Source organism: Tiliqua scincoides, chromosome 2 (genome assembly GCF_035046505.1).
Source record: "Tiliqua scincoides isolate rTilSci1 chromosome 2, rTilSci1.hap2, whole genome shotgun sequence".
NCBI classification, from domain to species: domain Eukaryota; kingdom Metazoa; phylum Chordata; class Lepidosauria; order Squamata; family Scincidae; genus Tiliqua; species Tiliqua scincoides.
Window position 1 is genome coordinate 266,387,630 of NC_089822.1, and position 17,132 is coordinate 266,404,761.

The 17,132-nt window shown below is 43.8% G+C and overlaps 1 protein-coding gene across 1 annotated transcript in view; it reads left to right on the top strand.

The window, feature by feature from the left end:
• Window positions 1–17,132, top strand: part of LOC136640311 (zinc finger protein 665-like) — a 274,368-nt gene that overhangs the window by 226,429 nt on the left and 30,807 nt on the right. Inside the window, exon 6 of the mRNA XM_066615339.1 lies at window positions 7,110–8,826. Coding sequence (XP_066471436.1) covers window positions 7,110–8,826 — 1,717 coding nt within the window. The remainder of the gene's footprint in view (window positions 1–7,109; window positions 8,827–17,132) is intronic.

Consider the following 17,132-nt stretch of genomic DNA (forward strand, 5'->3'; position numbering starts at 1 on the left):
CAACTCACTCCACGGCTGGGCGTAGTCCTTGAGTCATTAATGATCATTTGGTAACATAACTATTGTGGTTGCACACACTTAAACTAAATAGGGAATTCTTTGAAAAGTATTTCTTAAGAGCTTTTAAGAGGAGACATTTTAACCATAGTGTAGTGTTTTCTTGGAGTTTAGCACCTCCTTCAGCTGGGTGCTTTTTGCAATAAGTTATTATACTTCATACCCATTTCTATATACATTAGCTTATTTCTCTCCTCATTGATATGAGGACTGATATGAAACAACACAAAACAACAAACAGTTCTTTTACACTTCAGACACCCCATACAACTTAACTCTTTGCACATTTTGCACACACAATAATAAAACAACAACATCACAAAACATAATACAAATTAAACATAATAAGACACATCATAATGTTGCAAGCTAGTGAGCGAAGTTCAAAAGCAAGCTCAGTAGGCAAGAGTGGTGATCTTCTACAAGCTTTATTTCGTTGCCAGCAACAGGCTGCTCAGGGACTCCTGTCCAAAATGAAGAGAGCAATGAGAGCCATGTGGGAACCCTCAGAGCTCTCAGAGAAAAGCAATTTCCCAGTGTGTGTCTCTCCCTTATATTCAATTCTGGCTCCTTTGTTTGAGGAGTCTTACATTTCATTGGCTGATGTGTGACATCAGAAATGGGGGCTTTCTCAGGATTGGTCACAGATAAATTTACAAACATTTGATTGGTCAGTTTCAAGTTACAGACTCCAAATATAGTCAAAATTTACATTGAGACATTGTTTCCAATAACCACTAGATGGCACTGTTTACTCATTCATTACAGAACTGGTGTGCTTCCAGATTCCTTTCTGTCTGGTTTCATCAATCACTGGTTAAACTAAGCCAGGGGTGCCCAAACCCCGGCCCGGGGGCCACTTGCGGCCCTTGAGGCCTCTCAATGCGGCCCTCGGGGAGCCCCCAGTCTCCAATGAGCCTCTGGCCCTCTGGAGATTTGTTGAAGTCCGCACTGGCCCAACGCAACTTCTCTCAGCGTGAGGGCAACTGTTTGACCTCTCCCATGAGCTGTGGGATGAGAGCTCCCTCCACTGCTTGCTCTTTCACATCTGTGATGCAGCAGAGGCAGCAAAGGAAAGGCCAGCCTTGATTTGTGCAAGGCCTTTTATAGGCCTTGAGCTATTGCAAGACCTTCATTCATTCATATAAGTTCATCTTTAATATATTCATTTATGTAAACTCATGTAAATTTATTCAAATTATAAATGTAAATTAATTCTCCCCCCCGGCCCCCGACACAGTGTCAGAGAGCTGATGTGGCCCTCCTGCCAAAAACTTTGGACACCCCTGAACTAAGCCCTTTGTTTTCCCTTTATTAATCTGTTATTGTGATGCATAGTGGTATAAACTTATATTTAATACAAAACAAACTAACTTCTTATTGTAAATAAGGATTTAAAAAACCTTTCTTATTCATTTTAACTAAATCTAGCCTCTCCTGCCAGCGTTTACCTCTGACAGAGGTTTTCAGGAATGTTTTGCTAATTAGGGGCTTTCTCATATTATCTTGTTCCTGTCCAGCTGGTGACTCTATCTCTGTCTGTCAAACAAGATAAACTGTCTTCTCATTAAAACTGCTTCTAACCTGTGTATAACCCTTAGTTATCTGCTTCTTGGTGCCAAGAGATCCTCATTAATTGGTGCAGGCGCATCCTGCCTAATTCTCTGTATGTTGTAAATCTGTCTCTGAGTTGTAACTCTGTATTCCAATTAAAAGTATCTAAATCTGTCACTTTGAGTCTACAGAGTTGGAATGTTTTTGCTTGAGATAAGAGTCCTCCTCGTTAATTAACTTCTGCCAGACATTTGCTTTTTCAAGGTTGCACTGGAATTACACTTTCAACCTTGTGGCTTTAAGTAAAACTTAATAATTTTTCCTAATTTAATGGTTTCCACTTATTCTGTGTATTTATGCTTTAATCAAACTATTCTATCAGCTAAAATTCACTACTATGCCTTTATATATTGATTACATTTTAAAAAACAATCTCTACAATTATTGAGGCATTAAAGTACTGTTAACATGCAGACACGTTAACTTAGCAATTTATCTGGCACTTCTGTGATATGTTGCTTTGGTGTAATGCTCTCTCAGTATTCACAACACTGTCCTTCTGAAATCTAAATGTCCAAAAAACCTTTTCTCTCTGGTTTAAGGAAGCCTGAATGCAAAAATGCCTTTTCCCTTTTAATTCTCTGCTTAAAAGCAAACTTGGAGGTGTAATTTGCCTCTCTACTCAGAGACAGTAAAATGAATATACAAGCTGTAAATTTGATTCCAAGAGAAGCTTAAATCATTTGTCATGCTAGCAATTAGCCTGAGATGGTAACTTCAGCTTCCTATACTCCCTTTTCCATAAAGTTCACTGACGTTTTGACAGGTACCTAGAAAACATTCCTTGATTTATTGCCTGCCTGCTGTTTCAGTTTCAGAGTGAGACCAGGAAAAATGCTTTCTTTGTTCTGAACATGTAAGTTCCCTATTTCTTAAACACAGAAAGTAATAACTAATTTTGCTATAAACACTCATAACATAGCATTAACATTTTGTTCATTAACATAAATAACATGATTAGTTTTAGCATAAATGGCTATAAACCTCTGAGTGGCTATAAATGCCTTCTGAGTGCATGGCCTTTTTAAACATCTTTTCTGTATCTTTTGTAGTATTTTTATAGGCCTGATTCCTCTGATTTGCTACGTTTTGCTCTTTTTATCTGACCATGGTTTTTATGGGTATATGTTAATGTGTTTTTAATATGTTTTTATTTGTGGTGAAATTATGTTTTTAATCTGTTTTTAATATGTTGTGAGCCGCCCTGGGTCCCTTTGGGGAGAAGGACAGCATATAAATAAAGTTTAATAATTAATAATAAAAAATAAACACTCATAGCATGGCATAACATTTGCTTCATTAAACATTTGGTCTGTTAGCATAAGTGGCTTTCATGGCCTTGCCTCAATAAGACATCACATCATTACAGAGACTACAAATACTTCTACAGTTTGCAATCATTAAGAAAAGGGTCCATCCAAATAATCATAATTAAAGGTTCTTTTATTTAATCCAGTCAACTCCTTGACTATGTCTACAGTTGGTAGTTTATACACAATCCCATCAGTTCTGTTTTGGTTTTTCCAAGTGGAAAGCTCTGAGTGGAAATCAGCTTTTGTGATTATTCTCCACAAACACAAACACTTGCAGACACTGTTGTTTCACAGTTTAAAACTTTTTTTCCTACTGTATTCTTGTTAGAACCTGTAAAATAGTAAGCTCTAAAGCAATACATATTATTGAACTTATAGCAGGTTATTTTTGAAAATAGTATAATGGTCAGAAGACAGAAAGCTTCATTTTTCATTCATTCAGAACTTTGTATCTGTTTCTAATTTAGACTCACATACAGAGAAAACACATTTCTCTTAGCAATATCTTGGCTAATTCCCCAGAATTGGCTAACTTCCCAGAAACTTTTGGCAACACTTAGTTCTGTTATTTTATGCTGGCTGTAACAGCATACGTTCACACACACATTTATGATTTTTTCAAGTTACAAATCTTTAAGACAAATAAAGAACATACATTACAATAAGACAGGTTAAGACAGGTACCTATCTAACTGGTCCTCCTTGCAGTTTTCTTCCAAATCTTCAGGTAATTTCACCTATCTAGGTGCTCATTTTCTATCTACACCTGTCCTACCTAAAGTCTATAGCTACAAGGTACTAGCAATTAAGTTTTACTTCAATCAGTTCAAGAGAAAAGTTGAAAACTGGGTCTTGCATTAAAACTTCTTCAGTATTGCAAGCATACAAATATCAGAACTTATCAGAGATAGAAATACAGGAATACAGTAACTTTAAAACAAACTCACCTAAATTTGTTCTTTTTGTAGTTTTGTTTGTAATAATTATCATTTACTGGAACTTACTGACTTTCTTCTTTTGTTCCAATATTTTAAGAAAGTTGTACTCAAATTTCTTTGTTCTTGCATTGGCAAATCACCTTCTTGATTAAACATATAATAAAGTGGTGCAGCCTGCTATCTGCGCCAACTATCCGATTTAATAATTGTAAGAAAATTAAAACGTTATTTAGTTGTAAATAAAAATCTTTTTAAACTCTTGGTTTAGCTTAGCACTCAAGCTAAAATCAAATACTTCTTAACTCTCACTCTCTCTCAGCACTCAGGCAACGGCTGGACAATAACTTGTAACCGCATTTCTGGGACTGCAGCCTACTAGCTGGCAAAATGCCTAGAAATTGCAACCACACCCTGCTTGGAATGATACATTACAATTTTAGAAAGCAAATACTAACACAATAGAAAATAACAATAGCTAAAGATCTGTTTATACTTTCAAACATATTTATGGATTTTAATACAGCTTTTTAATACTAATACTTAGCTTACTAATATAACAGATTAACATAAGACAGAAACATGATGAGCTTATCACCTCCTTCCAAAGGTGGATCTTGCTACAATCAGTGAATTCCCAGTCACTTTGGAAGTGCTATTTCCTAAAATATTAATGAAAGTTGATTCAGAACAGTTCTGCCATCAGCTCTAACAACTGCAGCCAAAAATGGGCTTCCCCTCCTTTGAAGGGTGCGCGTTGAAACCCAAGTGGCAACAGCCATATTTTCTTTATCCAGAAGTGTTAATTTGTAAAAATAATTACTGTGAGGGAAGAAATTTTGATGAAGAATACCTCATGTTATTATTTCAGCTGCTTCTAATCTGCCTAGGGTTACTCCCCAAATTTCTTTTATTCAAAATCAAGCCATTTGATTTCTGGCCCAATCTGAACAAAGAGGAAATACTGCCTCTTTATAAAATACAGCATTTTATCATATTCACACTTCACACACTTGTCCATGGACACACTTCAAACACCCCACAGTGCAATTAACAGCATTTACTCATACACTTATACACAGATAATATATTTTACATTAAGCATGCTTTAATTTTACAGCTTAAGTAATTCATTTTAAACTGATTATTACTTACTTCAAATTTCTTTTATTATGAAGTTTCCAACAACTGAAAGCACATTTACATTACGAAATCTTACCTTTCCTCTCTTCAGATGCCAAGGTAACATTATCACTCTTCAGGTACTAACTTTTATTAGATCTCATCAACAATGGGCACAACTTTTTCTCTACATCCGCTTGACTCATGCAAGCACATCTCTCACTTCTTTCTCAAGGAAACCTGGTTTGCTCATTCTTACCTTTTTCCATGTTGCAACTAACTGATTCACTATGATTTTTTTTTTTTTAAAACAGCACAATTTCACATTAAGCAGACAGTTCTGGGACAACTGCCAGACTGCCATTCCAACTCCCAGAAACGTTTAGCATTTAACAATGTACGGAGTAACACACTTACTTTCTCTGACTTTCTAAAAGACAGGGAGCAGCAATAAATCCTGAAGGATACTATTGCAGAATTTCTCTTTCTAACACTCCCTACAGGTTATTCTTGTCTGCTGAGAAACAAAGGGTTTAATTGTCCAGGCAATAGAATATTCCACCTGCAAACAACTCAGAAACTGGGACACCACCCAGAACTGGTGTGAACCGTTTCTCAGAAGCTCACAACCGACCTGGCACTAAGTAACCCTGAGGACTGCCCTGCCAAAGACAGTCAAAACCAGGGATAATACACCATTACCCCAACGGCCCTTATTTTCCAAACAAGGTTTAACCTAAGATACAAGACTAGGAAACCCCTTACCTACTTGTTCTTACCTTTTTTTATGAGGTTGTTCAACCCCTGCAGCCACTGCAACAACCTCTTTGGTTGACCATTAGACAAACACAAAGACACTAGACAAACACTTAAGACAAACACTTACCTGCTTGCACCCCCACCTACAACTGAGTAGAACCTGCAACCAGGGGAGAAACAAAACAAAGAGGAAAACTGTATCCAAACTCCTTTCTATTTTTCCTAAGTTGTTTTACAACTGTTTAGCAGAGAACAATCAGTGCTCCTGCTGCGGTCGCCACTCATCAGGGTGGGATGGTCTGAACTCCCAGACTAAGCTGCTGTCCCATTAGAAATTAAGCCTAGAAATTAAGGGTGCCGAGAAGGGGGACAGGATCCGTTACGCAGCTTCTGTGACGCAGCCTCCCTGCCCCCCTGTTATTCCTCCCTCCCCATTCTTCCCTCCTCCAACATCTTGCCTCTTCCGATGAGTGGGTCCTCCAGTGATGCAAGCAGGAAGGCAGTGAGTGCATTAAGTATGACACACCAGAGGGTTACAGGATGGGGCAGTCAGGGAGGAAGGGCCAATTGGCAAGAGATCTTTTTAGTGCCCCTGCACTATTAATTGATGTTCTCCTTCTGTTCCAGGAAGCAACGGACAAGACAATGAGGAATAGGAGAGGAAGCCATGTGGGGTGTCGCTGGAAACAGGAATGCTTGACATAGCGGAAGTGACCTTGAGAGACCAGGGTGGATCAGGGAAACAGGAGGGAAGTCCCGCACCTGTTCGGAGGGCAGAATCTGTTGCTTGCCAGGAGTATGACCACTGTCAAATCCCAATTCAACAGGAACATCCCAAAGGGAGAAGACGGAATAAGCGACATTTGCGCGGGGAAGGAATCAGTTGTAAATCCGACCTTAATAAACATTGCGAAATCCACCCAGGAGAGAAATCATGTAACTGCTCTGAGTGTAGAAAGCTTCACTACAAGCACACATCTTACTTCCCATAAAATAATCCACAAAAGGGAGGATGCTGCACATCAAGAAAGATCAAGGAAGCAGGAGGGAATCCAGACTGAGAAACGGAGAAGTGAATCTAATGCTCACCAGGGTGGGACTATCCATGTCATCCCAGTCCATCCAGAAACAGAGACTGGAAAGGGGAAGGAAAAATGCCCTCAGTGTGCAAAAACCTTCAGTAGTAAATCCAGTCTCACAACACATCAAATAATCCACACAGGAGAGAAGCCATATACATACTCGGAGTGCGGAAACAGCTCTTTTTGGAGCTCACACTTGACTCGGCATCAAAAAAGCCACACGGGAGAAACCATATACATGCTTGGAGTGTGGAAAGATCTTTAGTGTGAGCTCAAGCTTGATTTCTCATCGAAGAAACCACACAGGAATGAAACCATATACATGCTCAGAGTGTGGGAAGAGCTTCCGTGTGAGATCAAACCTCACTGTGCATCAAAGAACCCATACGGGGGAGAAACCATATAAATGCTTGGAGTGTGGGAAGAGCTTCAGTTTGAGATCAAACCTCACTGTGCATCAAAGAACCCATACGGGGGAGAAACCATATAAATGCTTGGAGTGTGGAAAGAGCTTCTGTTTGAGATCAAACCTCACTGTGCATCAAAGAACCCATACGGGGGAGAAACCATATAAATGCTTGGAGTGTGGAAAGAGCTTCAGTGTGAGCTCAAGCCTGACTGTGCATCAAAGAATCCACGCAGGGGAAAAACCATATAAATGCTTGGAGTGTGGAAAAAGCTTCATTCACTCTGGAAAACTTACTGTCCATCAAAGAACCCACACAGGGGAGAAACCATATAAATGCTTGGAGTGTGGAAAGAGCTTCAATCAACAATCATACTTAAGTACACATCAGAAAATCCATATAGGGGAAAAACCATATAAATGCTTGGAGTGTGGAATGAGCTTCCGTTTGAGATCAGACCTCACTGTGCATCAAAGAAGTCACACTGGGGAGAAACCATATAAATGCTTGGAGTGTGGAAAGAGCTTCAGTGTGAGCTCAAGCCTGACTGTGCATCAAAGAACCCATACGGGGGAAAAACCATATAAATGCTTGGAGTGTGGAAAGAGCTTCAGTCAAAAAATACACTTAAGTACACATCACAAAATCCATACAGGGGAAAAACCATATAAATGCTTGGAGTGTGGAAAGAGCTTCTGTTTGAGACCAGACCTCACTGTGCATCAAAGAACCCATACGGGGGAGAAACCATATAAATGCTTGGAGTGTGGAAAGAGCTTCAGTGTGAGCTCAAGCCTGACTGTGCATCAAAGAACCCATAGGGGAGAAAAACCATATAAATGCTTGGAGTGTGGAAAGAGTTTCAGTCAACAAACAAACTTAAGTAATCATCAGAAAATCCATACAGGGGAAAAACCATATACATGCTTTGAGTGTGGAAAAAGATTCATTGCATCTGGAATACTTATTGTCCATCAAAGAATCCACACTGGGGTGAAACCTTTTAAATGCTTGCACTGTGGAAAGAGCTTCAGGAACAATGGAAAACTTACTGTCCATCGAAGAACCCACACAGGAGAGAAACCATATAAATGCCTGGAATGTGGAAAGAGCTTCAGAGTGAGCTCAAGCCTGACTTTGCATCAAAGAACCCACTCAGGGGAAAAACCATATACATGCTTGGAGTGTGGAAAGAGCTTCAATCAACAAGCACACTTAAGTACACATCAGAAAATCCATACAGGGGAGAAACCATATAAATGCTTGGAGTGTGGAAAGAGCTTCAGTCAAAAAATACACTTAAGTACACATCAGAAAATCCATACAGGGGAAAAACCATATACATGCTTGGAGTGTGGAAATAGCTTCAGTGTGAGCTCAAGCCTGACTGTGCATCAAAGAATCCACACAGGGGAGAAACCATATAAATGCTTGGAGTGTGGAAAGAGCTTCAGTCAACAAACACACTTAAGTACACATCAGAAAATCCACACAGGGGAAAAACCATATAAATGCCTGGAGTGTGGAAGAAGCTTCAGTTGGAGCTCAGGCCTGACTTCGCATTATAGAATCCACACACGATAAAAACCTCATCAGTGCTTGAGTGAAAGTGCCTCAATCTGAGCATGGACTTTCCTTCCCATCAAAACATTCCCACAAAGTGTTTCAGTGCTGCTGGCTATTAAACTGTGTGTTATAATACCTGTAAATACCGACTTCAAAAGTAGTTTCTCAACTGTATAACGGCTGCATAGGCTTATAGAGGTAAAATTCAATCTGATGAAAGTTTTACAGGTGAAACGTGTTCATCAATTAATTTAAGGAAAGTACATTTGTGTCGGAGTCACACAGGGGGGTCAACATGGCAGGCTGAACCAGTGGTGTAGCTAAAGGGGTGCAGGGGGTAGCAAATGCACTGGGATACAGGGTGGGGGGGGCTACAACGTGTGGGCTATAATTTGTAGCCCGTGGGTTTTAGCCCCCCCACCCTGTAGCCCACTGCCTGTGTGCCGATCGGGCTGCTGCAGGCACACGGAGGAGAGAGGAGCGTGCCCCTCTCCTGCAGCCAAACCTGAGTCTGTCCTCCCTGCTGCGCATGGCAAGGGGCTCATAGTTGGCTGCAGGAGAGGGGCGCGCAGCGCGGGACTGCTTCTTGTTGCTCCTCTGCTCCGCTATGCCTGCAGCCCAGCCTCAGTTGCCACCCCCAGCGCTAGCAAAGCGCACACACAGCACTGGGCCCAGCGGCCAGCAGCAGCACACAAACCTGAGGGGGGCAACAGTTTAGCCTTTTGCTCTGCACCTACAGGGAGCTGAAATCCCATCCACCCTTTCCTCGGCATAAGCCCCATTGACTGTAATGGGACTTACTTCAGGCCTTCTGGGGACCAAGGAGTGCACGAACGGGCAGGGTTTCCAGGGAGGAGAAGATTATTGCTCAACAATCTGGAAAAGGAACTTTGAGAGAGCTGCAGATGGATGGAGCAGCTCAGAAGAAAAGCATTCTGATGTCATCGGATCAGAATGGAGAAGAAATACTTGGACTGACAGGCATAGAAATGGATCGAGAGAAGGAGATGATTTGCCAGGATTTGGATTTGGTGGGAGTGGCAAGAAGAGGATATTTATGAAAGCGACAATGGTTGAGAAAGACTTATGTAAAGTTTATTAGGAAAAAGAGATGGAAAGTTGTTTCGAGATGATGGGCGCAATCCTTGTGCCGGTATAGAAGCCCCGAAGGTGTCGCAAACGTGCCGTAAAGCACGTTTGCACCACCTTAGGTGGGAGCTGTGTCAGCGCATCCACATGCTCCCGCGCCAACACAGCAGGCAAAGGCAGGCGTGGGGGATGTGGGGAGGGGGCAGGAGGGGGTGTTTCTGGGTGGGGGGAGGGCGGGCCCATGGGCGGGCGCGCGGGGATCCGGGGGTGGGGCTGGGACCTGGCAGTTATGCCAGATCCCAACCCCCGTCCCCAGGGTGAACAAAGCGGCTTCTAGCCGCTCCGTTGTCCTCAGACTTGCGCTACCTACATAGGTGGCACAGGTCCGAGCGGACCCATTGGGGTGCGCAGCCCTTACGCACGGGTATGGGGAAGAGCTTCCCCTTGCCCGTGGCTGAGCCACTGCAGCCAACTAACCTGTGTTGGGTGCAGTGCAAGCCTCCTGGCTTGCCTTCTCCAGCACAGGTTAGGATTGCGCCCGATACGTCAGATACTCAGATGCGTGGACAGATTCATATATACTGTAGATACTCGCCTATAGAATGTAAAACTTTTGTCAAATAATCAAGCTCAAATTGTCACTTCCCCTTATCTCCAGGTCACTCAGAGGGCAGAGCCTTTCAACTCTGAAAAGCTCAGGCAGGCACCTCTTGCCCATCAGAAGCAATACAGAGATCTGAGTTTCTGCAGTAAATTTCCTGGGAAATTCCAGCCAAAGTTAACCTTTTATTCTCCTCCAGAGAGTTTTGCAAGTGCTGCTGCAGCCTGGTTCCCTTCTGCAAAGGCTTCCCATTTGGCAGAGGTCTGTTTTTGGAAACACCAGGACGGGATCCTCCTTCCCAGGCTACAATTCAATGCACCATTACTTAAGAATAACACCCATGGATAGCAGTGCGTCTACTTCTGAGTAAAAAGGGTTGCAACTATATGCAGCTCATCTCTCTGCTGTGAACTGAATTGCACACTCTCAGTTATGTGTTATATGTCGTATGTTATATGTAGAGCTTTGGGCTTAACACACCAGACACCTTAAAGGTGGATTTGATTCATGGATCTCCTTCAGTGGTTCCCAACCTTTTTCACTTGCATATCCCTTGGCAGCCCATTTCCATAAACTGTACCCTTCATTTTAGCAAAATGTTAAGAACATAAGAACAGCCCCACTGGATCAGGCCATAGGCCCATGTAGTTTTTCAGGATCCGGCCTCTGGTAAAAATCAGAGAAAACTATAGTCAGACACCCCTCTAAGTTTAACCCCCAACTTATCCGAGGGTCATAGAAAATTCCATGATTGTTGGCTCAAAACCTGCCCTCGACTTATCTGTGGGATCGGCTTGTGGGGGGTGCCTGCGGTAATTGGATTTGAGGCTAGATTTGATTCGAGATAAGGAGAAGAACTGATATTCAGGATAGAGTAATGATTTGGAGATATGTTTAAATTTGATTTGAGATAAGAGATAAAATATATTAGCATTTTATAGGTTAATTTACAAGAATTAAAATTAGAATTTACATGTTTGATATTGTTTTGGAATCATAATATGATAGTAAAAATGGCTAAATTTGTATGTTAAAAATATATATAATTGAAAATATATTTGGGGATGTTAAGTTTAGAGACAGTGAAAATGGTTAAATTTATGTGGTAAAGTAATAACTGTTTAATTTGAAAGTTAGATAAAATTCTAATGAATGGTAGAAATGGTAGAATTTCTAGAAAGGGAAAGGTAGATAAGAAGAAGGATTTTATATATTATATAAAGCAATGTGTACTAACAAAACATATTTTTGTATGTTAGGTATTGGAAAGAGCCTAGAAGGTTGATGCAACCAGGAATGGTAGAAATGATGATATAGAAAGTATAAAAAGTATATAAGTATAATATAGGGTATGCAGAGATAAGTATATCTTTTTTTTTTCTTCTTTGTTCATTTTATTTTCTTTTTAATTTTTTTAGGCTAATGAGGGGTAAAAGTAGAAGAATAGTAGCTTAGGAAAGTAGAATGATGTATTAAACAAATTGGTAGATAGTGTCCTGTAACCTTCAGTGTTTGTGGTGTATGTGTTCGTAGTGTGTGTTTCTGTGTATTAATAAAAAATTATAAAAATTAAAAAAAAGAAAAGAAATTTCAACAAGGACTGCAATGGTACATGGCTAGTTCACAACCTGTGGTGCACTTGGTATGTTACCAGGACCCGCCTGACACCTTTGAGATGAAGAGTGTTTGTTGGGGGGTGGGCATTTATCTCTATACCATGAATTCCATACTAGTTTAGTTGAGCATGATAATTGATCCCCCAAATGAGTCACAAATTAATTGGACTCCTTTAGGATGTTCTCACCCCTGCTGTCCACGAAAGCAGGCAGGTTTCTGACTTCCAAAGAATTCCTCACCGGACAGATTCAAATTAGAATTCTTGTGTAATCTGTAAGGAATTAGGCTGATTCAACAAAAAATAAACTGTCGCCTGTTTCTTCTTAACAGCATTTTCACGTTTCGGTTCAGTTCGCTCTCAGAGCCAACTCTGAATGAATGACCTCAGCTCAGGGAGACAAAGCAATACTCAAGCTTGCCTCTGAGCATGAGCAGAGTGTCCGTCTCTTGCCACTGAGAAATCACAGCCTTCTTCCTATGCATCAGGTAATAGAAGGCAGATTTTCCAGGTCAGAAGATGAAACTTAAAGGGGGCTGGATCCACAGCACCTTTCTCTACGTCTGGAGATGAAGCCGTTTGTTGATTTATGTCCTTATATACCATTTAAAACAAAAAGTTCTCAAAGTAGTTTTTTAAACAATCATTTGTTGTGGGCTCAAGGGTTGAACAAGAATTGTTCAAACTGTTGACGGCTAAGGAGCGTTATATTCTGAACTGAAATTGCAGGACTGCTCCCACCTGCAATGGTCAGAGGAGCAGTTCTCAAACTTCAGGTTCAGGACCCACTTGTGCAGTGTTTCTCAAACTGTGGGTCAGGACCCACTAGGTGGGTCACAAGCCAATTTCAGGTAGGTCCCCATTCATGTCAATATTTTATTTTTAATGTATTAGACTTGATGCCACCATGGTATGTGCCTGCATTTGGGGAAATGTGACAATTTCTGTACTTTCAATAAGCTACTATGTAAATTCCTTCAACAATGATAGTCACTGACTCCTGGGTAAGTGTGGGTAGCCTAGGATGGTAACCAGCTAGGTAACCAGCCTAGGATGGTTAAAAATGTTCCTTCTTGATGATGTCACTTCTGGTCATGACATCACTTCTGGTGGATCCTGACAGATCCTCATTCTAAGAAGTGGGTCCCAGTGCTAAATGTGTGAGAACCACTGCACTAGTGGATTTTTAATGGTTCGCAAAACTGACAGGGCAAATTAGGCTGTGTGTGTCAAGGCTACGGGGGGGGGGAGCACTGCTGCCCAATCACCATTCTAGCCACCCCCCTTGGTATTTAGAAATCAGGTAGAAGCCTGTAGGGCCCTAAAACGTTTGAGAACCACTGGGTTAGAGCAGGGGTGTCCAAAGTTTTTGGCAGGAGGGCCACATTGTCTCTGTGACACTGTCGGGGGCCGGGGAAAACATAATTAATTTACATAAGTTTTCATAAATGAATATATTAAAGATGAACATATATGAATGAATGAAGGTCTTGTAGGAGCTCAAGGCCTATAGAGCTCAAGGGCAGGAGGTCTGGTCTAGAGGGTAGAGCCTCCGTCTGCCTGAAGATAACATCCACAAGGTCGCCAGTTCGAGGCCACCGGCACCGTGCGACCTTGGAGCAGCTGACAAGCTGAAGCCGAGCAATTCCATCTGCTCTGAGCGTGGGAGGATGGAGGCCAGAATGTGAAGCCAGATCAGAATGAAACACCTTGAATGTAGTCGTTCTTGAAAGAAAGAACCTTCTTTGAAATTGTAAAAATCCCTATTTAATAGGGATTTAATAAAGCCTGCCTATGTAAACCGCCTTGAATAAAGTCTTGAATAAAGACCAAGAAAGGCGGTATATAAATACCTGTTGTTGTTGTTGTTGTTGTTGTTGTTGTTGTTGTTATAGAAGGCCTTGCACAAAGCAAGGTTGGCCTTTCCTTTGCTGCTGCTAATGCATCACAGACGTGAAACAGCAAGCAGTGGAGGGAGCCCTCATCCCACAGCTCAAGCAGTGGAGGGAGCCCTCATCCCACAGCTCACTTGAATGGTCAAACAGTTGCCCTCACATTGAGAGCGGTTGTGGTGGGCCAGTGCGGACTCCAACAAATCTGCAGAGGGCCAGAGGCTCATTGGAGACTGGGGCTCCCTGAAGACCGCATTGAGAGGCCTCGAGGGCCGCAAGTGACCCCAGGCCAGGGTTTGGGCACCCCTGGGTTAGAGTCTGCCAAAGTAAGAACTATCCAAAAACGAGCTCTCAAGGAATGCCTCCAGTACCTCTGTGTGAGTCACAGTTCTGGGCATCTTCTAGGCTAGCCCAGAAAAGTGACTCCTACAGAGATGCAGAAGGCAGGCTCCTTGGAGGGTGCATTATTCTGCCTGGGAAGTGGTTCTGAATGTTCCCATCACACCTGATGCTGAAGAGGGGAAGGAAGTGCTTGGGGTGTGCAGCGACTCATGCAGTGATGCAAGAGGCAGCCTCCTCTGAAGCCAGTTGTGCGGTGGGTGGGGAGTCAGATGAGGCAGAACCTCCCCACTGGAGTCCTCCGGAAAGTGCCATCATTGTGTGAGGTCACACCTGGAGATCACACGATGGGGGCACTTTTCGGAGGACTCCTGTGGGGAGGCTCTGTCTCACCTGACTCCCCACCCACCGCACATCCCTGGTCACACCTGGATCCCATCATACTTTGATCTGGCACAGAAGCATCTCATGCTCAGCTACCTAGCCAGAGTGCAGGCTGTTTGGAAGGAGTCCTGGCCAGAGCAGGAACTCACGCAGAGCCATAACAGGCAGCCTCCCCTGGTGACAAGGGCTTTGTGTTCCAGGGAGCCTTTCCTGTGGGGGAGGCAGGCAGCCCAGCACCCCTCCCTTCCTTGGGAGCAAAGGGGTTAAGCCACTTCTGCCCAAAGTTGCATATGCACAACAGGGATCAAATGTATACACGTGTGGGCAGGGCAAAAGTGGGTTAAAAGGAGAACCCACAGTTTGAGAAACACTGTCCTACAGTCGAAGTAGGCCCTGCTCAAAATGCTGCAGTATTGGAGGAGTTGGGGGAGGATTTGGGGCTGCTTCAGCACAGATCATGGTCCTGATCCGAGGACTGATTTGGGTCTTGGTTTTGTCCTCCTTCCTTCCTTCTCAAAGTACAGAGACTAAAAACCCCAAAATCCCATTTACCCCACCACACAAAATGCCCCACAAAGGCCCCTGCTGCTTCCCCTTCCTGCCTTTGCAGCCCCACCTGCCTTCTGAGTTAGGAATTCCTTTCCCCCACCCAGACTCCCAGTCCCAGAAGAGGAGGGGGCCAGACAGGAAGTGTGGAGGAGAAGCAGACTGGAAGTGGGTGTGTGGACAAGGGAGAGACCCCTGTAGCCCCCCCCAAAGGGCCCTGTTGCTTCCCCTTCCTGCCTTTGCAGCCCCACCTGCGTTCTGAGTTGGGGTCAGACAGGAAGTGTGGAGGAGAAGCAGAGGAAGACCGGAAGTGGCTGTGTGGAGGAGGGAGAGAGCCCTGGAGCTGCCAGAAGAGCTGTGCTGGTTCCCCTTCCCTGTCTCTGCAGCCCCACCTGACTTTTGAGTCAGCATATACTTAACCCAGGTTAAACCTAATCTAAGTTAGAACATAACCTAAACAGGTCAGTAAATTGGGACACAGGATCTAGAGAGCAATAAATAATTAAACAAACCCAAATAAAAACTAGCTTGAGGTTACAAAAACAGTCCAGCCTAAGAGAACAGAACTAGGAGGGAAAGGACCTAGGAACCCAACCCATTAAGAGCCCCATTAGGCTAATCCAAGCAGTCCATTCAGGAGCCTGCAGAGTAGGTCACGCCCATCAGCAGCCCTTTGCCTTCCTGAGCTTTTGTAAACTCACCTGGGAAGGCCAGCCCCCTTTCAATCAGGAAGGAAGGAGGGGGGAGGAGCCAGCCAGGAGTATAAAGCTAGGCAGGCCATCGCGTGAGGCTCTCTGCAGACGCGTGTGGCCTCTGGGAACCCAGTGCCTCTGGGAACTAAGTGCCAGGTAAGGCACAAGAGTTTAGCATCTGGGCGAGTTCAGCAGCAGGGCGAGGAGGCCTGGGCCCCATACACTGCCCTTCCTCTTCCCTAGAGAAAAGGGCTGCTATCCAGTGTATGGTTTTTAAAAGGACCCCTAAATAAAACAACAACAACAACAACAAAAAAGCTATGCAGTCAGACAGCCAGCAGCAGAGGGGGGGCTATCCAGTGTTCTGCATCGAGTGCCACATGTATGATTATATGCCTCTGGGGCATAAGTCATGGGTATGTCCTCGATGCAAGGAGCTCCAGGCTCTCAGGGAACGTGTCCGCTCCCTTGAAGCCTTGGTGGCCGACCTGGAGAAGCGCAGGCAGCCAGAGGAGGACCGTGGGGAGACTTCTGGGGACGATCAGGCTTCGTCCCAACCTCAGGCGTGCAGCTCCTTGGCTGCCCGGGTGAGAAGTCTCGGGACTGGAGGACGTCATCCTGGAGAGGAGGGAAACAATCCCCTAGGGGGGATCCCTTCTCCAGGGGATGGGCCCGTATCCGAGCGCACTTGGGATACTCCTCGGCGGGAGGGGGGTCGGGGGCTTCTTGTAGTGGGGGATTCGATTATTAGAAACATAGAGAGAGGGGTTTGCGACGGATGTGAGGACCGCATGGTGACTTGCCTGCCTGGTGCGAAGGTTGCGGACATCACTTCTTGTCTAGACAGGCTAGTAGACAGTGCTGGGGGAGAGGTAGCGGCTGTGGTGCATGTCGGCACCAACGACGTGGGCAAGTGTAGCTGGGAGGTCCTGGAGGCCAAATTTAGGCTTTTAGGCAGGAAGCTGAAAGCCAGGACCTCAAAGGTAGCGTTCTCTGAAGTGCTACCTGTTCCACGCGCAGGGCCAGCTAGGCAGGCGGAGATCAGGGGTCTCAATGCGTGGATGAGACGGTGGTGTAGGGAGGAGGGGTTTAGATTCGTTAGGCACTGGGGAACGTTTT